This window comes from Larus michahellis, chromosome 4 (assembly GCF_964199755.1).
Source record: "Larus michahellis chromosome 4, bLarMic1.1, whole genome shotgun sequence".
Classification (NCBI taxonomy): Eukaryota; Metazoa; Chordata; class Aves; order Charadriiformes; family Laridae; genus Larus; species Larus michahellis.
This window is the reverse complement of record NC_133899.1, coordinates 62,906,895-62,930,281: the sequence shown is the minus strand read 5'-3', so window position 1 is coordinate 62,930,281 and position 23,387 is coordinate 62,906,895. Positions and strand designations below refer to the sequence as shown.

The following is a 23,387-nucleotide window of genomic DNA, read 5'->3' as shown; positions in this document are numbered from 1 at the left end:
TTTATGCTGTAAAACTTGGAAATAAAAGGTTGCAAGAAAAATTTAAACCGAAGCATGATCCTAGCTTGACTTTAACACCTATTCCTGCCTTGAATTCCTATGATGAGCTCTAGGGGTGAGAGGGAGGATCCAAAGTGCATAAAGTCACTTTGTTTTTCAGTGATCCCTTAGGTCTGGATTCCTTAGGATCCTTTTGCAATTCAAAACTGGGATTTTGACTTGGAGAAGTGTGTAAAGGTGGCTCATCCTTCCCGAGGCGGCTGTTGTGGCCAGGTGTCCCTTTGGGATGCCGCAGGGAGGATGAGCTGCACTCTGTGCTTGGCCAGGCTGCTTTACTTCTCACCTGCAGGCCTGCAGTGTGGTTACCAGCACAGCACATACCGGGGGTCCTCCAGGGCACCAACTGCTGCGCATCCTGTTAAATTTATACTCTCCTCTGTTAACAACAGCGTACAAAATCCTTAGGCTCTGACAGATTTTGCTGCACTAGTTTAAGATGAAAATGCAGGTTTTGGTGTATTAACACTAGACGTTAGCGCCCTGTGGCACAGTTGACCTAAAACTGTTTCTGCATCTCGACTGCTCCTGCATGGAGTCTGGTGTCTGGATATCGGTTGCCAGTAAAGATGAGTTTCAGCTAGATTTGTGCCAGAGACTCTGACATGCAAGCATGGGTTCCCTTCCACAAGCTTTCGTTATCAGTGTGATGACCTCTAGAAGAGGGAAATGCAGCAAATGACTGAGATGAAAGGGGAGAGCATAGGCGTGGTTTAAACCACAGCTGTTTAAAAGCTTTACTTGGCTAAGTGTTTGGTCAACTCAAGTATGTCTGCCCTTTCCAAGCCAGGCATGATATGGCTTATTTCCTGCTATATGACTAGACTTACAGCATGTGCGTGGGACAGTTAATTGACAGTACACCTAGCATTTGTTGTATTTACTCTGCATGTGCAGGCTGTAAATACATTGTGCAGTATATGCCTCCATTTCTAAATTCTCTGAGGGTATTTTGGCAACAGCAACTTGCTTACAGCTAGAAGTTTACCACAGTGTGCCCCTATGGGGAAAACCATGGCTATTAGTAGCTTATGGCCATAGATTGGGCATCCTGAGTTAGACGAAAAAGGACTAAAAGAAGAAAAGCGTCCCTGGAGTACTGGAGATCAAGTCTTCTAGCAATCCTCCTGCGTCTTTTTTTCAGTGGTCCCAACTCTGCCGTAATCTCATGACGGTTCATGTTTTTGCCTGACCTTTTGAATGATGGTGGGGTTTCTTGTTTGTTTTTAACTTGGGAATCCTGTTTTCCTTTAGATGCTTTATACTGCGTGATGAAGAAAGTATATAGGGAAAGCAATCTTATCTGATTTGCATGTCTTAAATCTTGTATGTTCATTTACCATACTGTGCCTGTGCATCTCTTCTGCTGTGAAAAATGTAATGCGTATGAGGGAGCAGGAAGGATCCCAGGTCTCCTCTGCTCTGGCTTACTGCCCTAACCATTAAGCAACAGCGTCAGGTTCCCTCTTCCTCGCTTTTCCTTTGGTGCCAAGCCTCTCATGTTCTCAGTTGTGTAATGGGCTGCTTTTAGCAGGAGATGAGTCTGAATGAAGGTGAGATTTTATTTCTGTCACTAGAGAGCTCTTGGAGGAGCTGTGGTGGTGTTGAGTGGCTCTGTAGTAAAGAAAGCTGAAAACACACACCTGTTTGCTGCTGAATTTTCTGACCACCAGGCAGTTAGTTACATGAAACGTGCTCTGATTTGGGAACTTCTGGACTTGCCCAGGAGGTGCAACTGCAAAGCGTCAAGGAAATCTGGGTGTTTGAAAGGCATCTGGCAAACTTAGGCACTTCAGAGGTCAAGCAGCAGTTCCTGATGCAGCCTTTTCTGGATATAACTCTTCAGTGTTTCAGACATGTTTAAAAATCCAAGAGTGTAAAATTTGCATAATTTCATGTTCAGCTTAAGCTCCCCAGTTGGAAACAATGTCTTTGCATGCTACCACAGCAAGTTCTTAGTTTGCAACTTGCATATGTAAACAGGCAAAGAAAAGTTATCTACTTGGCTTGACAAGGAGGTGTTAGCAGGGTTACTAAACCTTTTAATGACAAGTGGACTGCTGTTTTCTCGGGGACTGCCTTGTGCTCAAAACTGTGATGCCTTCTTTTTTTTGACCCCTCTAGAAAGTGGTCAACGGTACTCTGATGATAGAAATTAGCTTTTAGTTTGCAGCCACTAGGTTTTGGTTTGTGGGGTTTTTGTTTTCCTGTCCTTATGTAGATCATTGTGTCTGTACACTCATTTTTTTTTTTTTCTAACAGGAGGGTTGTTTTTATAGTTGTTCCAACTGTTTAATGGAACCATCCCCTAGACAAAATGCCTGCATATCTGTTTGTAATGTTAGGCCTGACAAACCCTACTTGTTAGGCTGACTTAATTGCCACTGAAGTAAAAACATGGGAAGTGAAGCAAGTGCTAGGAGTTCTGTTTTGGTAGCAGTACAGGGGAACACTTTTGGTAAAAAGAGTACCCCTGCATTTCTGCTTTAAACCAAACTGAACGTGCTTTGTCTGTGTCATTATTTCAGTTGTTGCCTTCACTGCAGAGTTTCTTTTCCCTCTCCACCCGCCGTTCACTGTTCTCTGTTCCTATTAGGGAATGGAGCCATACTTAACAATTTTTAGTTTTCACTCTCTTTACAGCTTCTAGTACTAAAGACAGTGCAGGGAAATTCACCGCAGTCACTGGCAAGTTTATGCCGGTGGCCTCCAGGGTGCAGAGCAGACAAAGGGACCCAGCACAGCAATAAAAGGACCAGCTGCTCCTCTGTGCTCTGTTTTTGTTCTGAGGCTCTATCGGGCTGCCAGGAGCCTCGCTGGTGATTCTGATAAGTTTAGAGTTGTGGTGCATACCAAATATTCAAGTAGAAGAGTAAGAAAAGGCTGACACAGAAGATAGCAGTGCAAACGGAGATCTAGAAACCCCAGAAACAGCACCCTCTGCCTTGCAGAGCTGCTAGATGGCCGCTAATCTTCTGTTGTCTGGTGATTAAAAGTGACATGACTTGTATGCATTTCTTAATTATGAATTGTGCTTTAGAAATCCTTTCATTAGACATTAGCTATGAAAATTTGGGTTTTCTGCCTTCAGTCCAGCCCGAGGTAGTGTTTGGGGAGATCACAAAAAGAGGAGTACAGCTTGCAGTACATGTTTTTCCTGCAAAAATTCTGAGTTAAGATGTAAAAAAGCTTTTTTTTTGGTGTTTTGTTTTTGGTTTTTTTTTTTTTTTGTAATAGCTGTTTGAGGGAAACTCTGAAGTGCTACTTCTCGGATAACAAATATGTTTGAGGGGGAAGAAATGCAAGCAATGTTTATTGTGGATTTTGCTTCTTTTTTAGTATAAATTTAGTTTTCCTTACATCTCAAAATACTTTGCAGTGAAGAAGGTCTCATCACACTCCTATTACATAGATGTGAAAGTTAAGCTATAAAATTATGAAGTGATTTTGTTGCCCTGGGGTTCAGTGAGGCAGCCACAAAAAAAAATCCCTGCCTTCTGCATTACTGCAGGACTTCACTCATTAAGCATCCTTCAGATTTCCATACGAAAGGTTGGATTATAATTCATGGGGGCACCTTTGTGACTGATACAGGGAACCATTTACCTCCTTTTTAACTTGTGCCATGTACTTCTTGTGGGACAAAAAAAAAAAAATACAGCTTTTTCGCTCCTTTTTGCTTGTCTTTGTTCCATTCCTTTCTTTCTAGACTTTGATTATTTTTGTTTCCTCTATTCCCAAATGTGTTCCCTTTTCTCTTTATAATTGTTCTCCTCATAATAGCATTAGACATCTTCCAGCAGTGAACTGGGATAGGATTAGTATATATGCATGCTTTTTTTTCTCATGCTTTCGTTACTTCCCTGTGGAGTTTCGTGAGCAGAGGCAGCGAAGGTCGAACTGGTCTTTTTTTTTTTTCTTTTTTACTGAAGAAGAATTTTTATTTACTCTTCAGAGAAGGCAGTCAAGGAAGACACCTTGCATTTGGAGCAGGTGAGGTTTACTATGGCTCTTACTTAAACCAGGAGAGATTCTGACTTCCTGGGAGAGTAACTTCATCATTTTAATACTCAAGAACACTCCTGCACAAAAATACCATAAGTATGTTGTTTCACATGGACATACGAGCTGTTCTCCTGGTCCTTGAGGACTGTGCCCATAAATTGGCTACAGTTTTGAGATGTTAGGAGGTTTGTGGTAGCATAGAGCAGAGAAGTTGTTTGCTGCAACAGAAACCTGCCATCAGTGGGCTGCTCCTATAGACATTTGTACCAGAGATGGACAGAAAGGTAAGGGGGGGTAGGTTTAAGAGCTTTCAGTTTAAGCCTTCTGTTTGTAGTGGGAGTTCAAATAAATCCTGGGATGTGCAATTTGTCCATGCACATTATAATCTTAACCCTTCCCTGCCTACCTGTTTCCATGTGCATATGTTGGGAACTGCTGTTCTAGTTACATTTTTAGACTACAAAGGTATGGATTATAAAAATTAATTAAAAGAGTAACCTGCCATGCTTCAAAAAGGTATTTGGAATAACTTTATGAATTTAATGTTAGGTAATACAGAAGATGATAAAAGGAACCACTGGGGGGCTAAAAAGAGGAAGAGAGTGGAAGACAAGACTAGTCAGAGAGATGGTAAATTTTAAATGTTACTTGTATTGCTAAGAATTAGAAAGTATTGAATATTTTATTAGGTTTTCCTTTTTTTTTAAACTTTAATTTTATAGCCAGTTTCTTACGTTGAAGGAATTGCAGTATTGAAGCTAAAGGTTTAACCATGAGTAGTAAAACAAATACAGCTCAAAGATTTTATTCCCCTCCCACCCACCTTTAAATAATTAATTTTTAATTTATTTTTTTTAAACTTTTCTGCAACTAGAGATAAAGAACTGTCTTTTCTTTTTATCACTTTGGGACAGAAATCTGCATGTTCACATAATCCTGCCTCCCTCCCCCCCTTCCTTTTAATGCCCCCATCTTTTTTTTTTTTTTAAACTTTGCAGCATTGTGCAACTGCATATCCTTTCTAGAAATACTGAAATGGAAAACCCTTCCCTGAACTCAATTAGCTATTGATAGATGAGTGCATAGATCTGTCAAACAACTTCATTTGCATTGTAGCGAGGCTTGGAGGGCTTAGCTGACAGAGGGGTATCCCACTGCGCAATGTAGAGCTGCTCAGACACAAAGGGAGAGGCCGTTTCTCCCTCCAAGTTAACAATATAAATGAGAAAGATGATGGATGGAAGAAAAAAGTGTTATTCTTATTTTACAAATTGGGATCTGAAACAGTGGGTGTCATTTGGCATGTTTCTTTCTGCAGCAGGTCGTGGTCAGTAATTCCTATTTCTATATTGCAACTGCAGTTTTGCTGTGCAAAAATGTGTTGTTGTCGTGTGATGAACTATATTGGAGAACCAATTTAGGCTAAAAATAACCACCAAAAAAAAGTAATAATGCTCAAGCTGCCATTGTCAGCAAAAGAAATGCTTGCCAAACTATATATATGCTTAAGATAAAGTATCTTTGCCAAAGTTATAGTAGAAATTGGCAGTAGAACTGAAGGCGGTCTCACGTTAGTCTAGTGTCCTGACAAGTGGCTGTAATTCTCTTCTTACTGAATTTAAAAAAAATACATTGAGAGATATGCTGCAGTGCTGTGGAAAGGACCTTGTCTGCTACCCTTAGTGGGACTGAACTTGAGACAGGAAACCTAAGGACGAAGTAATAGGAAATGTTAGGAAGTCCTGATTTATATTTGCAGTTCAGGAGTGGCTATATTTTATTTATGAAGCTGTGTTGCCTGTTTATCCTTTGCCTTCTCCCATCACTTCCCTTGTGCTGGTTGCTGCTCATGCAAATGTATGCAAGATTAGGCAAATCCTGGCAGCCAGTTGATGAGAAGGCAGAAAGGCCTTGCCAGGAGAGCAATTAGTCTCATTTTTATTCTTTCGTTATATTTGTAATTAGATATTTTCTCTTCCTATTCCTGAGGAGAAATCATTTGGCAGACAGGTGGATCATAGGCCATTCCTGTGCCCACTGTGACTAGTGCAGCAGGCAAGGTGGCATTTTATAGTGGAGTGCATCATTAATCAGCTGGTGATCACACGGTAATAACCCGACTGTCACTTTTAGAAGGAAAATCTGTGGCTATCTAGTCAAAAGTAGTGCTATATTGTCACTTCCTCTCCTTAAACCTTATTGCTTTAAAATGCAAGAAATCCCTTTCAGCATTCATAAAGAAATGCCCTTTCTGCTCAGCAGCAGCAGTGCAGGGTGTCATTTGTACCTTCTCCTTTCTCTGCCTCCTCAAACAGCCCATTTGCTGCTGTAATTCCCAGATGCTCATTCCCGTTCAGTACTGCCCCCCTCAGTATTTTGTGTCTGTATTTCTGTGGCCTGGATCGCAAACCAAACCTGTTTGAAAATATAACATTATAAAATATAACATTATAATTTCTCACCCTGTCCCCCGCACTGTTTTTTTTCTAACAGTTAGCATCCCAGGTCTTACTTGGTTTGCCACTAGGTGTGTACCACAGACTCACGTGTGCTACATTGCTTACAAAATATCAAGAAAACAGTTCTGTTTGAACCAGACCAGTCACCCACTCTGGTTCTTCTGAAGGCAGAGTGCAGGGCAGGGATAAAGGCACTGAGGCATGGGGAGAGGGCTGAAAGATGGTCTGATAGACTGTAGAGGGGCAGGGGCAAGTGCAGGTGAGAAGAGCCCTTTAAGCTGTTATTTTTGCCAGTAAAGTCTCTTTTAATGCCAGGTACTTTGTTTAAATGTGAGTATTTTGGGATTTCAGAATGTACGTGCAAGGGAAAATAAACTGGGAGTGTGTTGTGTGTTTGGTTTTACTTTTTAATCTTAAGTAATCTTCATTTTATACTTTATAAATTGAAGCAAATTGTTAGGTTTCCAGATTGACATCTGAGTAAGACTTTTATGTCTTACTCATGTCCTATGTATATGCAAGTTCTAAGTTAAATTGGTATTGAAGAGTAAAATTGTACAGCCTCAGTAGTGTGAAAACTAAGGAGGAAATATTCAAGTATTGAAGACATGAGACAAAGGCTATAATATTACCCCAGTTTACTACTGCTGTCTGTTTGAAAGTTGGAGCCTTACCTCATAGTCTGAAATAACCTGAACATTTGAAAAAGAAGTTTCATCATTCTGCTTTTTCTTTTTCTTTCTTTTTTTTTTTTTTATAAATCCCCTTCTTAAATGGAAGATGCCAGTGATGGTGGACGATCCTATAAAACAGTTTTGGATCGCTGGAGAGAGTCGCTTCTTTCTTCTACCAGCTTGTCCCAAGTCTTCCTTCATCTGTCTACGTTGGATCGAAGTGTGATCTGGTCAAAGTCCATCCTCAATGCTCGCTGTAAAGTGTGTCGAAAGAAGGGCGATGCAGAAAGCATGGTGCTGTGTGATGGCTGTGATCGAGGCTATCATACTTACTGTATCAGGCCCAAGCTGAAGGTATCTAAGGAAAAAGAAGTGTTTCCTTTTCACTCAAAACTTGAGTAGTTCTTACGACTTCATTGCACATTACTAATGCTGGTTGGTTTGGTTTTTTCCCCCCCTTTCTGTTCCTAGGTCATTCCTGAAGGAGACTGGTTTTGTCCAGAGTGCCGACCAAAACAGCGCTCTAGACGCCTCTCCTCCAGACAGAGACCTTCTGTGGAAAGTGACGAAGAGACTGCTGAACAACTAGGAGAAGGGGAAGAAGAGGCAAACTACGATGAAATGGGACAAAGTGAGGAAGAGCATTATGAAGAAGAGCAAGATGAGGAGGATGAATCTCAAGAAGAAGAAGAGATAAGGTAAACAGACATATCTTAAAGTGGCTTCCTACTGAAATATCATCTTGATTATTAGGTATAACAATTGTTCACATAAACACATATCTTGAAAATCCTGTCTAAAAAAGATATTTATTTAAAAAAAAAAAATCACAGCTTGTTATGAATTTCATGCTTGCTGATGGGTTTAATACTAACAAAAATTAGGTCCACTGGACTTAGACTCACTTTTCAGGATGAAAATTCCAGCCTTGGATGTGTGGGTGAGAGATGGCCATCAGAGTTGCAGAATTAGAAAACTGAGGGAAAAGAGAGGAATGGAATTTTGGGATAAGTAAACATAATTGTTCACTTTTTGTAGCCCATCAAAGCAAGGAAGACCCCAGGTCAAGTTTCCATTAAAAATGAGAGCAGCCAAACTCAACAACCCATTCTCAAGTCGGAACAGCCAACGTCAAGCAAGATACGCTTCTCGGAGTCAGCAAAACACACCTAAGCAAACTGAATCTTCATCTAAAGTTACCAGAAGGGGTTTAAGAAAGATAAAATCAGCCCCTCCGTCAGGGACAAAGCCTTCTTTAAGACTTAATAGCCGGACCACTCGTCAGAGCCAAAGTTCACTACAAGCAGATGTATTCGTGGAATTACTTGGTCCTCGAAGAAGACGAAGAGGAAGAAAGAGTGCTGATAACGCACTGGAAAACAGCCCTTCCAATTCTCTCGGATTTAGAATTGTTGATACTGCAGACTCGAATGAACGGCTGAGGAAGTATCCAGTTTCTGCATCAAAGCTTTCTCTTCCTGTTACTGAACCCAAGAGAAGAGGCAGGAAACGACAATCCACAGGTTAGAAAAATGTGTTTGTCCAGAACGAAAACCACATTCTGTTCCTTGCTGAAATATTTGTGTGGTAATGCAAGGAGACTAGAAATGGTGGTTGAAGGCATTTTTACCACTTCCAACAAGACGGTTCCCTTCTTTTGCAATCACTGAAGTGAACCTTAAAAAAAAAATTTCAGTCATCTAAAGAACAAATACTTTATTTTCCAAGGAGACTTACCATATCCATACCTGACATTTCATATTTGCACACAATATGGAGCAATTGCTAATAAGTGGATGGAAAATGGGAAAGTGATATTTATGCCTTAACCCATGCAAATGTTTACCTATAGCTTTTATGGTTTTGTTTTATTAAAGAGTTCAACAGTGAAGAACGTAGATGTAGGCAAGGTAGTGAAACTGGGAATATATATGCACAACAAGAAACTTCTGCTAGAAGAAGAATGTCATCTATCTGGTATAGAGCTGACAGTGTCCTTTCTTGCTAAGCTAATACCAAGTATTTGGTGTCAAGGAAATACTCGGAAAGCTACAATAACCTTTTAAAAACAAAAAAGGACCCAGTGTGAGACTGAAGAGTGTAAAAGAGCTTACGCTCCAGTGTGGCAGCCTTGTGTTCTGCACCTTTTCTGTCCTTCACCACTGGGAGTTTCTGGGCTTATCCTCTAACCACCCTGCTGACTACTCTTGAAAGCAGATAAAACCACTCTGAATAGAGGTTTTGTGGAGGTAAAAGTTATGAGCAGGCAGCTTATTCTGTTTTTCTCTAACAGGGCTTTTCTTTAAGTGTTTAACAAATTGTTTTAAAATTGAAATCGGTGGAAAAAATCCTTTGCAAAATTAATGTGATGAAGGAGAATGGAGGAACTCAGCTAAGTCCTGGTACTTAGTGTTTTGTACGGCAAGAGAGACGTTTAGTGGTTAATAGCAAGACTGTAGTATAGTTAATACCTGAAGCCAAACAGCATGAGTTGTGCCCTGAAACTAAAGTTTTAGTACCCCAAAATAATGGTGTTTCATTTTTTCTTTTTTTTCTTAATATTTTACTTGTCAGGATTTTATTTTTATTTGGTGAGGTGTTGTGTTGTTTTTTTTTTTTTCCAGAATCGTCTCCTCAAACCTCACTGAACAGGAGAAGTTCAGGACGTCAAGGGGGAGTCCATGAACTCTCAGCTTTTGAACAACTCGTAGTGGAGCTGGTACGACATGATGACAGCTGGCCTTTCATGAAACTGGTTTCCAAAATCCAGGTAACTGATAGAACTGTAAAGGGAATGATAATGGTTCGGAACCCTGTTTGCTGCCGATAAAATTCAAGATTTTATAGCATTGCCCAAACAGGGGGATGCAGCTAAGCAATGCAATTCAGGAGAACCCTTGCATTTCAGCTCAAATATTTGGTGCCAGAAATAACTTTTACCATTGACACATTATTGGGAAAATTTTAAATATGCTTGCCATCAAGCATTTAAAAATGTGAAATGCTTTAATTTGGGGGGTGGGGGGGAACCAAAAAAACAAAACCAAAACAACTAGGGCACTGGACTGCTAAAGTTAAGCTTAGGGTTATTAATTAATTAGTTGAATTAATCTTCAATTTATGCAAGGGTATTTTGAGGACAGACCTGCAATAAAATAACAAGGTAGGAGCAACTTCACTCTGATGATAACTATAATGCAGTAAAAAGGTTATTTCTTAGCTTATTTCTTAATTTAATTACCCTCTTATTTAGATTTTAAAATACCTGATGGTAAAGTAGGCACCCAAATTAAGCGCTGCTTTAGAGGTTTGTATTGCAATAAAGATTCCCGAATTCCTGGTTCTCTGCAGGCTGCACTGGCTGCTTAGTCGTAAGGTGCCGCTGGAACTGTCCTACCCTAACAAAGCGCCTGTCCTCTCCAAGCCCCCCGCAGCAAATCTGCGCAGACGTTCTTGCAGGATCTAGAGCTCGGTGTTTAAGCGCTCTATTAAAATCGATGGTGATAGCTGTTAAATGAAGACTTGAAACTCTAAGGTGTCACAGGTAGCTGGAAGGATTTATGTGGACAAAAGAATGATGTACAAACATGAATGAAAGATGTAAGTGCAGAGGAGGAGGAGGAAAGGAATTTTGAAGGGAACAGAGACTAGTGTCTGCATCCTAGAGTACAGGAATTACACTGGAAAGTGCAAGAATCTGGTGAATGCAAGGAAGCTTCTTAGGGAGGGATGGAGAATTCAACTTAATTTTGATCCTGAAAAGAAACTGCTAGAATTCAGTGTGTTCCGGTTTGCCTGCATCAGTCACTATGGGATAGTCTCTGTATATCAAAAAATAAAATTCATACTCGAGTAACCCCAGATTTTCTTCATCGTGATAGAAATTTTGGTTTAAACTTTTTGCTGTCTTTAAGACAATGCAGATAATACACTGATCAGTGTACAGTAAGCCAGAAAGAGAAAATTACCTTTCTTTTTATGTAAACACCACTCCTAAAGGGAAAGGAATGAAAAATGTGTCAATCTAATTCTATTTCTCTACTAATTCTTTCTCTAGGTTCGTTTGCAGGTTTTACTTGATAAAGTTACAGGCCGTAACCAAAAACTTGGTTTTAAAACATACATGATGGTGCATGCGGGTATCTTTTCTTGTAGAAAAGGTCAAATTTGGATCAGATATTTTTTTCTTTCGCCACCGTGCCCCGCTTTGTGAGTGAGACAGAATCACCCTAAGCTTGGTGCTTACCTGGAATTCAAAATCTGTGACCCTTAAGGGTCAGGCAGTCCTTTTCCTCCCTTTGCTTTATCACATGAACAGCCACTCAGAACCGTGTTTATCGCTGGTACTTGCGTACTGCGTCCCGCTGGCTACAGAACGCTTCGCTGTCTTCTCTTCAGCACAGCTACATGGAATCGCAGGATTTCACTGCTTGTGCAAGACTGCGAGACGATGAATGGTAGTGGAGTAAAAATGGTCATTACTCATGATTAAGGAGCTTTTAATATTGGAATACGTCACAGGAAAATGAAAAGTTTTAAGATCTTGGAAATAATTCTTGGGCTTGACAGATGGGAATAGCTGGAACGCCGTAATGCTTATCTGCTCGTGCAATTTTCTTATAGTTGTTCACAGTGTATTTAGGATTACATTTATTCACTGAATTGCTGGCTACTTTAATGATACAAAAAAAGTAAAAGCAATATCTGAAAACTAATATTCAGTTCAGGAAATGGAGGTGGCTGCTTGGGACTCCTCTGTTTGTTTAAAAATAAGACCAAAATGCTTTCTGCTAATGCATGATTTGCTTGACTTTTTTTCTTTTTTTTTTTTTTAGTTTTGTCTGTGAATCATTCTTATTTTTTTTTCTTTTAAAGGTACCAGACTACTATGATATCATCAAAAAACCTATTGCCTTAAATATAATCCGTGAAAAAGTGAATAAATGTGAATATAAGTTAGCATGTAAGTATTATTTATTGAAAAAGGTGATGAACCCTGTTTGCTCTTTAAAATAAATTCTTGTCCTAAAATAGAGCTGTGTCAGAGGACTGGAAAGCTGAAATTGTGTTTGGTCGGGGGGTTTGTGGTGTGTTTTGTTCTCTTTCTTTAAAAAGAGCGTTCACTAATAATTTACAAATAAGATTTGTTGAACATAGTTGTTTTACTACCAAAATACATGGCATATGGATAGATAAGAAATGAGCAGCTAGGAAACTGTTGGTAATTTCTCAAGCTTTTGATGTTGGTGAGTGACTGATGAAATATTTAGAAAAGGCGCTGTTGTTACTGCTTGATTTGTAGTTCCTTTATTGATAATCAGAGAAACGTAAGAATGTTTGCATGGCACTTCGCTAACATAACGATAGAAACTTGACACATACGTAAAGACATTTTGGTGTGGCAGCTCTGTGTAGGATCACTGCACTGATTCAGCGGTGCCATGCTGCCTTATCACACTGCTCTCTGATGACTTGAGACACGCTAAATTAATTAATTTACTTCTTATTTGCCAGCGGAATTCATTGAAGACATTGAGCTGATGTTTTCAAACTGCTTTGAATACAACCCTCGTAACACAAGTGAAGCAAAAGCTGGAACTAGACTTCAAGCTTTCTTCCACATTCAGGCTCAAAAGCTTGGACTTCCGATCACATCTGGTAATGTGGACCACGCCGCTCCCGCGGCAAAGAAGTCACGAATCTAACCTCTGCCTTCCAAAGGATTTTTTGAGGGAATCTGTTATGTTCATTAAAATGAAATGTTAAATCACGCAGTCGTCATACCTGTATAAAGCAATAACAACTGTTTTAACCACCTTGAAGTGTGGCCTGCACTATATTCTCAATGTAATATTAAGCACTCAGGAGAACGTAGGAAAGATTACCTTTGCTACAGTTTTATTCAGTGTCTAATAATTTTGATAGATGTACTGGATACAGTACTGGTTTACAGAGGTTTTGTACATTTTTAATACATTCATGTGTCCAAATATCTTCCAGAAGTACATTGTTTTGTCCTGCACCAAATGACCTTGTTTCATCCTCTAGATTTTGTAGGAGCTGTGGTATTGAGGGCTTTATCAACTCAAATAAAATCTGCTGTAGCACAGTTGAAGAAACTGTGTGTATGTTTAGAACTTGTTGGAGTGAATCTTCTCAACACTACACATGAATGAGTACAACTGCATATCTTTTAAGTACTGTACCAGTGCTGGCTGGAGGTATTCAGTCTGAGTTTATTAAGTAGATATTTATTTAGCATTCAAAGTAATTTGTGAATTTGTTTTGTATTTATAAAATTTGTACTTGGGGATTAAAAAAAAAAAAGGGGGGGGGAGGGAGAGTTCCATAACTTTTTAAATTCTTTTTTCTGGTCGTTCTTTTTTGTTTGTTTGTTTATTCCCCTCTAACTTGATGATCAATCAATAAATACCTTCCCGTGTCCCTGGCAGTTCTTCTAGCAATGAGTAAATTTACAGGACTGTACTATAAGTTTCTACGTACAACTTTGGAAGTGTACAAATAAAATGACACATTTTTCAAAGTATTTTGAGCTTGTGGCATTTCCTTTGAGTTACACCGCTACCCCATCTTCCCCATTAACTTACTAGGGCAAGTTGCTGGAGAGAACACAGCAGAACTGGGTTCCAGTGGGAGTACACCAACCGGCTTTTTCGGCAGCCACAATCAGCGGGATACCTGGTCTATAAGTGATGCAAACGTTCGTCAGTATGTCAGATGTACGTGTGTAAGTTGTATGGTTCGTTAATTAGGATTGTTATTCTAACAGTGTAAAACCTCATAGCTTTGTTTAGCTGACCAGCAGCTTCTTTAAACTGTACTTACTATCCTTGATAGTTTTACTTCCAGTATTAATTTAAATTTATTAAACTCAGAGTCAATAACTTAAAACCCTTTTAAAACCAGTTTTGCACGCCTGGAGGTACGCCATGGTCTGAGAAAACAGTGTGGAGCAGAAGTTTGGAGGTAGGAGTGAGGAAGGTGTGAAAAACAAACATGAGTTTTGCTGCTGCAGCGGCTTTTCTCAGTGTTTGTGCTGCCGTACGTTGTATCATGAGGACCTGTACGTGCCACGGACCCGAAGAATTACTCGCTTTGTCGGTGTGGGTTTTCTTTGCTGTCCAGATCAGAGACGCATTTCTTGTTCCCACCACAAAGAATGCTAAATGCCATAAGGAATGTGAGCAGCAGACGATGACTTTGCAGGGTGTAGGTCGTACTTGATATCCCTGCATCTGTCTCGTCCCAAGAGGATGTGAACATCCTGACTAGCTGGTTGCTGAACAGTTGTGCAAGTTCTCGTTCACATGAATAGTTCCCATTGAATTAAATGCGAATACTTACTGGGGGGCGGCACAGGGAGCTGAACGAGTCCATCTGTGGCAGATGCCATTTCAATTGTTACTGTCCCCAACCTACTCCCAGCTGTTCATTCCTATCACTCTTTCTCCAAGGTTATTTCCTTCAACAGCTTCCCCTCGGCAACGCGACGACAATTTTGAGTGTGGGTAGAGCAGGTGGGAACAGCTTAACCCAAATCTCTGCCTGTGACGGTGGTGCCTGTGTGCTTGTGCTGTGAGTTACCGATTTGTCATTAAGTTTGCAAGCCCAAGGCCTTACTTAAACATGCCGAGGGGGAGAGTCCCCGCTTCTCCTTTGAGTAGCTGTGCTTAAAATGCAGACCTGGCTGTTCTTGGCTTCCGTGGTGCTCGCAGGGCATGAACCAAGCCCTCTGTTCTGGCAGCGGGCTGCCTGACGTGGTACTCTTCTTGCAGCTTCTTCAAGCTTCAGCCATGCTTTTTCCGAGTTACATCAAGATGTCTTTTTACGGTTGGTTATTTCCCCCACACGGACCCCTTTGGAAAAAGAGGAATTGCTTCATATCTCCCTCCTTGTCTTACAGGCTGAGATAATTCATGCTCCTTGTTCGTCCTTCCCCCCAAACAAAGCCGTGCCTTACCGCAACCAGCCGTCCCACGTGCTGTTACTGCCAGAGCAAGGGATGTGCAGTATCTGCTGGGGGCTCCAAGCCAAAGTTTCAGGAAGGTGCAGAAATGGATAGGGTCAACGGCTCCTTCTCAGATTCAGAGGCCCCGGCTAATCAGGTTGCCCCAGACTCCTCAGGAAAACAAGCAGTAGGCTTCCTTCGGCTCCAAGTCCAGGACCTGACCTCCAAGCGTGGGTTTGACACGATCCAATGGTGAAAGTCTTTCCCTTCTTGGTAGCTCCAATATATCTTAGCCCTGGCAGGTGTCCAAAGACTGCTCTACCAGCTGCTTTTCCCGCTGTGCAAATTCTGCCTCTCTTCCCTTCTCCCACCCGTTTCATTCATGACAGAGCTCAGAATTCCTGAGTAACCAGCCACCCTAGGCACTTTCTTCTCACGCTTTTTGTACGTAACGCCTTCATAACCGTGGGGCCAGTTCCTTTGGAGGAACTGGGCTCCAACCCAAAGTACTGTCTCTTCCAGGAAACCTCAGCGTTTCCTCAAAACCAACTCGCTCTGCTCCCGGCCACCACAGGCTGTCAAAATGTTCAGAAGACAAATCCCTAGAGTGGCTGCTGTTACTGGAAGCTGCCTTTCCCACCCAAGGAGAAGGCCTGTTCTCGGAAATGCTGGATGTCACCTCGTGTGGTGGTTGCGGTCAGGCTGATACTGGCTGTTGGCACTTACGTGTCTGCTAGTAGCACCAATGTAGTGAAGCTGTTGTGCCGGGTCCCTTCACCTGTATTTGGAAATATGAATGAAATATGAAATGAAAGCGCTGCCTTCATCTTCACAGCAGCGGCTGCTTGGGCCAGTCCTGCAAGAAGGGCTCCTTGTGCTTTCCCCAGCTTGCTCTAAGGGCTACTCTGAGGTTTCTCAGCCTGCTACCATCAGACCAACTGGTGTCTGCTTCCTCCCCCCCTTCATCAGCAACCTACTTCCCTTAATTTGGTGCTTCCTTAAGCAGCACTCTATTAAAGCTTTGCCTTTAAGTGCTCAATTGTACGTATGTCCCGTATCAGGCCTGCTTAACATCCCCTCTTGGAGAATCCCCAGTTACCACTGATAAGGAAGTTTCCCGTGTTGGGACACTCGGGTTTAAAGATTTTTGGATTAAGTCCAATGCAAAAGGTAAAATGGCTTGTGCTGCGAATCAAGAGAATTACAAGGACGGGTAAGTAACGCCATCGCCTTGTTTCCCTTCTGTTTCCTAATAGGGATGCTGAAGTAGCACCATCCCTAAAACATGTCAGTGTGTTTGTGGGTGTATGTGTGCATCCTTGAGCAAAGCTTTGTAATTTTAACCGCTGTAAGGCACTGGCTATTAAAATACTGGTTATCATTCCTGAATGTTGTACTTCTACGTCTTTAAAAGGCACCACTCCTGTACCCGGGAAAGTGCTGGTAAAACTGTGATTTCCTCAGACCACGAGCGGTGCTGGGAGCAAAGCCCAGAGCTTCCTCCTGCCCCCCCTGCTCCCAGCAGCATCCGCGAGTCTGAGCTCCAGGGGTAACGTGCGGCTGGGTCTGCCTTTGAACTTGGGCTTATTTTCTAAGTAATCAAACAAATCTGAGCTGCTGGTGGTGAAACACTCCACCCTCAGCCATGCACCCAGGGCTGCATTCTGGATACTTTTCCAAACCAATGCTTTTTAATATTTGGAGTGCATAAACATGCTGAACATCAATATGAAGCACACCTGAGGTTTTCAGTGGCAGAAGGACACAGGCTGCATATGTTTTCCAAAAAGTCTACTGAGGCCAACTTTGAGTTTTATTTCTCTACCATAATATATCAATTTTCTGGGTTTGTAGTGCTTCTGTTCTGGAAAATTATCACAGAATGACAGAATGGTCAAGGCTGGAAGGGACCTCTGGAGATCATCCAGTCCAACCTGCCTCCCAGAGCAGGGTCACCCAGAGCAGGTTGCACAGGAACACGTCCAGGTGGGTTTTGAATGTCTCCAGAGACGGAGACTCCACCACCTCTCTGGGCAGCCTGTTCCAGTGCTCTGCCACCCTCAAAGGAAAGAAGTTCCTCCTCACGTTTAGGTGGAACTTCCTATGCTCAAGTTTGTGCCTGTTACCTCTTGTCCTGTCCCCGGGCACCACTGAAAAGAGCCTGGCCCCATCCTCCTGACACCCACCCTTTAAGTATTTATAGGCGTTGATAAGATCCCCCCTCAGTCTTCTCCAGGCTAAAAGGACCCAAGTCCCTCAGCCTTTCCTCATGAGAGAGACGTTCTAGTCCCCTTTGCTGTCCACTCTCCAGCAGCTGAATCACTGAAACTAACTTCAGATGACTTATTTCACGTGCAGCCTCCATCTTTAAAAATTTTTAGGGATGAAAGAAGAACGGGGGAAAAAAAAAGTTTTCTGGGCCTCCAAACACAGGAGCGTGTCAGCCGTTGCCTTGCGAGAGGCCGTGGGTACGGCCGGGGCGGGAGGTGTTTGGTCCCATGCGAGAGTCCCTCGCCCTTTGCCAGAAGGGGGAGAAGGCAGCAAGGGCTGCCCGCGCCCTCCCGGCAGCTCCCGGAGCATATCCAGCTGTTCAGGTCACTCGCTTTTGATGATAGAAATGTTCGATTGGGCCAAGTTTCCTACACGGATGTTACATGACAGCATACTCCCCAAAGCGCTGGCCGCTGCCCACCGCAGATCAGCTTTCACGTATTCTTCTCTGCAGTCGTTCGCCTTTCCTTTCGTAGACTTGTTTCAAAGAACCAGGAAAGAAAGGGTCTTTATTCCAGTGACGGGGTGCCGCTGCGGTGGCATCGCATCGCAGCGCAGAGTTATTCTGGCGCCGAGTACAGCCTGATTTACTTGTGCTGTGCGGAGGAACCGAAAACGGCACGCTGGCACTACAATGTCCCTTGTAACAAAGCTGTCCTCTAGAGGATATTCCTGTTCTGCTAGGCTAATATACAGCCTAACTTGAGTTTTGTCGATTTGCTATTCTTAGTTTACCAATTTATTTAGGCTTTATATAGCTATTTCCTAGATTAACAGTCCTATAAGAACATATCTAACACTCTATGTGCTTTCCTATTTTTCTTCTCCAAGGGCCTTACAGATGAAATCCATTTGGTGAGGGAAGGGCTGCACGGAGTCGGGCTGCGCTTCAACCAGGATGCTGAAACGTTTGGATTTTGGATGGCAGCTCTGCAGCTGATTGCGGGCAGTGGAGGGCATTTGCCGGTGGGGTGAGGGCTTCGTAGCTGCCTTCCGCGAGCGTTCCTGTGCAGATCCCACCGGCAGTCGCAGGCGGGGCTCGGCGGTCCTGGCACCCCTCGGGAGCGCGGCTGTCGACCGAGGACACTTTTGCACTGACCAACAGGTCCCGCGATCCAGCAACGGTTATAAATATTCCCGTGTCCCAGTCATCCCTAAAGCCTATCCTCCACCAACAGAAAGTGATCTCAACTCATGTATTTAGCATGTTAGGCTTAGCTAATGTTTTATTTTTAGATCGCTAACTGAAAAACTTAGCGGTTTTAAAAGGCAAGATCAACTTTCTAAGCAACATACTTTGTGAGGGGGCTTTGCAATGCTTAAGTAGGTTTAGTCTGTGCATCTTTTGTTTCCATAAGTTGTCCATGTCTGCTTCTAACAGGTTTCTTAGAACCAGTCCTTGGGTTCAACCTTCATCAAACAGATGCAATGCTGCAGAGTCCTAGGTCTGTCTGGAGCAATTTTAATAATATTAAAACTTCAGAACCAAAACTGTCTGTCCTCCTTTTTGTCTGGCCTTTGCGACCTTCAATCTGAACAGGCCATATGAATAATCTCCCCTGTCTTGGCACTTTTGTGATGGCTTCCTCCATCTCCTGGAGAGGATTTGATCCTTTCCTGGTGATTATTTTTTGTATTGCACAGATGTCTCCTTAAATCAGACCTACAATGTCATAGAAGGGCTGACTGTGATTAGAAACAGTCCATTTTCCAAGGATCTTATTCCAACGTGATGACATAACCCCAGTAGGAGGGGAAGCACGGAGCGATGAAGGTTAGGAGCAGAATCAGGCCAAGGCTGCAAGACTTGGGATTAGTGCCCAAAATCTGCGTGCAACGTGTGTACGGTGCTGCTTTGCACTTGCCCAGCACAGGAAAACAAGGATTCCTTGTCCCACCAGGAACCCTGGCTGTCTCAGGGGACCTGCTTTTGGGGGGCTCTTCTGTAAAGAAGAGAGTAACAAAGTTGAATCGTTGTATTCCTTACGTGCCAGCCAGCCCCAGCGTCTTGAAGGTCTGGAAGCATCTATCCAGAAGGGAAAGAGCTTTCTGAATTCATTGCCACCTTTTCCCGGAGGCGTACCAGTTTCAATTGTGTCGTCTGCTGAGATGTCTGACCGCATCCTAACTTTTGTCTGTCGTCCTCCTGCAAACCAGGCTGAAGCCATTCCAGAAATTGCCCCTTCCAGCTGTCCTGCTCCTCCGCTGAGAGGAGTCGATGCTCTGGGGCTGAACAAGTTTTCAGAAACCTAAACAAGATGAAATCCCTGTTAGGAAAGTTGTAGATAAGTTGTATTATATTTATGTACTAAATTTTACATACTGTGAGCAAGTGAAGAACAAACCGTTGAGCCACAGCACTGAGAGTAAGAAAACAGGCCACAGATTTATCTTCGATATGATTTTAAAGAGAAACAAAATAATTCTACTTCTGTGCCGTGGCACGTCTACTGAAATCCTGGTGTAAGAGAACTGGACTTCCTAAACTTGGAGAGAGAAGCGGTGCTCGGAGACTGCCAGCGTAAGGGCTATCACCGAATTTGTAAGACACAGGAGAAAAAAACAAAAATTGCTGACCGCTGCTGAGGCTCGTGCGTAGCAAAAGGATACTGCAGCAGAAAGAGACATGTGACTCGAGTGCGGCGTACGACAGTGCTGAACGCTGCTGTAATAACAGACAACTTTCTTCTGGTGGCAAAGGCAGCAAATTTTTGCCATAAAATTCAAATATCATAGACTCATTTAGGTTGGAAAGGACCTTTAAGATCATCAAGTCCAACTTAGCACTGCCAAGTCCACCACTAAACCATGTCTCTCAGCACCACATCTACATGTCTTTTAGATACCTCCAGGGATGGTGACTCCACCACTTCCCTGGGCAGCCTGTTCCAATGCTTGAAAACCCTTTCAGTGAAGAAATTTTTCCTAATATCCAATGCAAACCTCCTTTGATGGCGCCAAAGGCTTTTCTAAAGCCTAGGTAAACAACATCCAGAGCCTTTCCCTCGTCCACTAAACCGGTCACCTTGTCATAGAAGGAGATCAGATTAGTCAAGCGGGACCTGCCTTTCATAAACCCATGCTGACTGTACCTGATCACCTGGTTGTTCTGTATGTGCCATATGATGGCACTCAAGATGATCTGCTCCATAACCTTCCCTGGCACTGAGGTCAAACTGACAGGCCTGTAGGTCCCCAGACCCTCCTTCTTGCCTCTCATGTAGATGGGTGTCACATTTGCTAACCTCCAGTCAACTGGGACCTTCCCAGTTAGCTAGGACTGCTGATGAATGATGGAAAGTGGCTTGGTGAGCACCTCTGCCAGCTCCCTCAGTACCCTTGGGTGGGTCCCACCTGGCCCCATAGACCTGTGTGCGTCTAAGTGGTGTAGCAGGTCGCTAACCATTTTCTTTTGGATTATGGGGGGTTCAATCTGCTCCTCTTCTCCGTCTTCCAGCTCAGGGGGTTGGGAACCCAGAGAACAACTGGTCTTGCTATTAAAGACTGAGGCAAAGAAGGCTTAAGTATCTCAGCCTTTTCCTCATCCTTTGTCACTATGTTCCCCCCCCACATCCATTAAAGGATGGAGATTCTCCTTAGTCCTCCTTTTGTTGCTGATGCATTTATAGAAATATTTTTATTGTCTTTTACAGCAGTAGCCAGATTAAGTTCTAGCTGGGCTTTGACCCTTCTAATTTTCTCCCTGCATAACCTCACAACATCCCCATAGTCCTCCTGAGTTGCCTGCCCCTTCTTCCAAAGGTCATAAACTCTTTTTTTTCGTTTCCCCTGAGTTCCAGCCAAAGCTTTCTGTTCAGTCAGGCCGGTCTTCTTCCCTGCCAGCTCATCTTCCGGCACATGGTGACAGCCAGCTCCCGTGCTTTTAAGAGTTCCTTCTTGAAGAACGCACAGCCTTCCTGGACTCCGCTGCTCTACAGGACTGCCTCCCAAGAGACTCTGTCAACCAGACCCCTCAAAGTCTGCCCTCCAGAAGTCCAAGGTGGCAGTTCTGCTGACCCCCCTCCTTACTTTTCCGAGAATTAAAAACTACCATTTCTTGATTGCTGTGCCCAAAACGACCTCCAGCTGTCACATCACCCACAAGTCCTTCTCTGTTCACAAACAGGTCTGGCAGGGTACCTTCCCTAGTCGGCTCCCTCACCAGCTATGTCAGGAAGTGATCTTCCACACACACCAGGAACCTCCTAGACTGTTCCCTCTCAGTTGTATTGTATTTCCAGCAGACATCTAATAAGTTGAAGTCCCCCATGAGGACAAGGGCTAGTGATTGTGAGACTTCTCCCAGCTGCTTATAGAATATTTCACCTGCCTCCTCAACCTGGTTGGGCAGACTATAACAGACTCCCACCATGATATCTGCCTTGTTGGCCTCCCCCCTGATTCTTACTCATAAACACTCAACCCTCTCATAACCATCATTAAGCTCCAGACAGTCAAAATGCTCCCCAACACACAGGGCTACCCCGCTGTCTCTCCTTCCTGGCCTGTCCCTTCTGAAGAGTTTATAGCCATCCACTGCAGCACTCCAGTTGTGCGAGTCATCCCACCATGTTTCCGTGATGGCAACTATATCATTGTTTATCGAGCTGCACAATGGCTTCCAGCTCCTCCTGTTTGTTGGCCATGCTGTGTGCATTGGTGGAGATGCACTGCAGTTGGGCTATTGATCCCATCACCTTTGGCAGAGGAGAAGCCCTAATTCCTACATAACCATTCTCCGGTGCTTCCGTGGTTTCAAACATATCAATAACCCTTGCTTCTTTGCTGTTGCGTGGCTCTCCATCCCCTGCCTCCACTGAGATGGCAGACTGAAGGACCTCGCTAGCTCACCATAAATCTCTTTCTCTCTCTCCCTCCTCTCCTTGGAGAGAGAGGTGGGGGAGAGCATCTATCATTCATCTCAGTGCCAGTCCGGCCCAAACCATCACACCCTCACACATTGGTGTGCTGCCTCCAGGCTTATCTCTGGTGAGCTTGGTTTTACCCCTTTCCCCCTTCAAATCTGGTTTAAAGCTCTTTCAATGAGCCCTGCTAACTCCTGCGCAATGATCCTTTTCCCTCTCTGAGACAGGTGTACACCTTCTGTGGCCAGCAGGCCTGGGGTTGTGTAAATTGACCCATGATCAAAAAAGCTAAAATTCTGCCGGTGACACCAGTCTCAGAGCCAGGTATTGATCTGCCAGCTCTTCCTGTTTCTTCTCTCATCATTCCCCGCAACTGGAAGGATAGAGGAGAATGCCACTTGTGCTCCGGATCTGTTAGCCAATCGTTCCAAGGCCCTGAAGTCTCCCTTGACTGCCCTTGGACTTCTCGTTACAACTTCATCGCTGCCTACCTGGAAAATCAATAATGGATAGCAATCCGAGGGCCATACAAGGGTAGGAAGCTTTCTCTCCACATCTTTAACCCGTGCCCGAGGGAGGCAGCAGACTTCCCTGAGAAGTGGATATTGGACCTTCACGTTGCTGCATATTGGGCCTTCTGTTCCCCTCAGGAGTGGACAAGGACCCATCTTTTTTCTTTATGGAAGCAGTTTTGATGCAGGGCGTAGGCCGACTTAACCACGGCAACACCTCCAAGCTAGATGAACCATCGTCCTTGTCATTGTTTGGTTCCACTTGCAGAGCCTCATAGCTATTGTACAGGGGCACCCGGGAAGGTGGGGCAGTCATGGAGGAGACGCGCCTGCTGCGCTGGGCAGGAACTTGTCGACATTGTCCCCTATCCCTTGAGTCACCATGTTCAGCCAGGTGGAAGGAGGATAGGGAATCCTCCATGTCATGTGTCCTGTCTGCCCGTTGGGCCTGTCCCAGGGAAGGCAGGGTGGGGTTCCTGTAGTCTCTCTTGGATTCTCTGAAGCTCCTCAGCCTACTCCCCTCCTCCTGGAGCTCTGTCACCAAGCGGAGAAGTTCCTCTACCTGGGCGCAGCTC

General features: G+C 43.5%; 1 protein-coding gene across 6 annotated transcripts in view; it reads left to right on the top strand.

Annotated features, from left to right (window-relative positions):
• BAZ1A (bromodomain adjacent to zinc finger domain 1A) overlaps positions 1-13,743 on the top strand; it is a 63,734-nt gene extending 49,991 nt beyond the window's left edge. For 4 of the 6 annotated variants that reach the window (XM_074585139.1, XM_074585141.1, XM_074585138.1 and 1 more), the window contains 7 exons: positions 4,612-4,692; positions 7,302-7,549; positions 7,667-7,893; positions 8,234-8,718; positions 9,820-9,965; positions 12,071-12,158; positions 12,710-13,741. In XM_074585139.1, coding sequence (XP_074441240.1) covers positions 4,612-4,692; positions 7,302-7,549; positions 7,667-7,893; positions 8,234-8,718; positions 9,820-9,965; positions 12,071-12,158; positions 12,710-12,900 — 1,466 coding nt within the window. In that variant the 3' untranslated portion in view covers positions 12,901-13,741. Of the gene's footprint in view, positions 1-4,611; positions 4,693-7,301; positions 7,550-7,666; positions 7,894-8,233; positions 8,719-9,819; positions 9,966-12,070; positions 12,159-12,709 lie in introns of all 6 variants that reach the window. The other 2 variants (XM_074585143.1, XM_074585140.1) reach the window with 1 other exon arrangement.
• Positions 13,744-23,387: the final 9,644 nt, after the last annotated feature.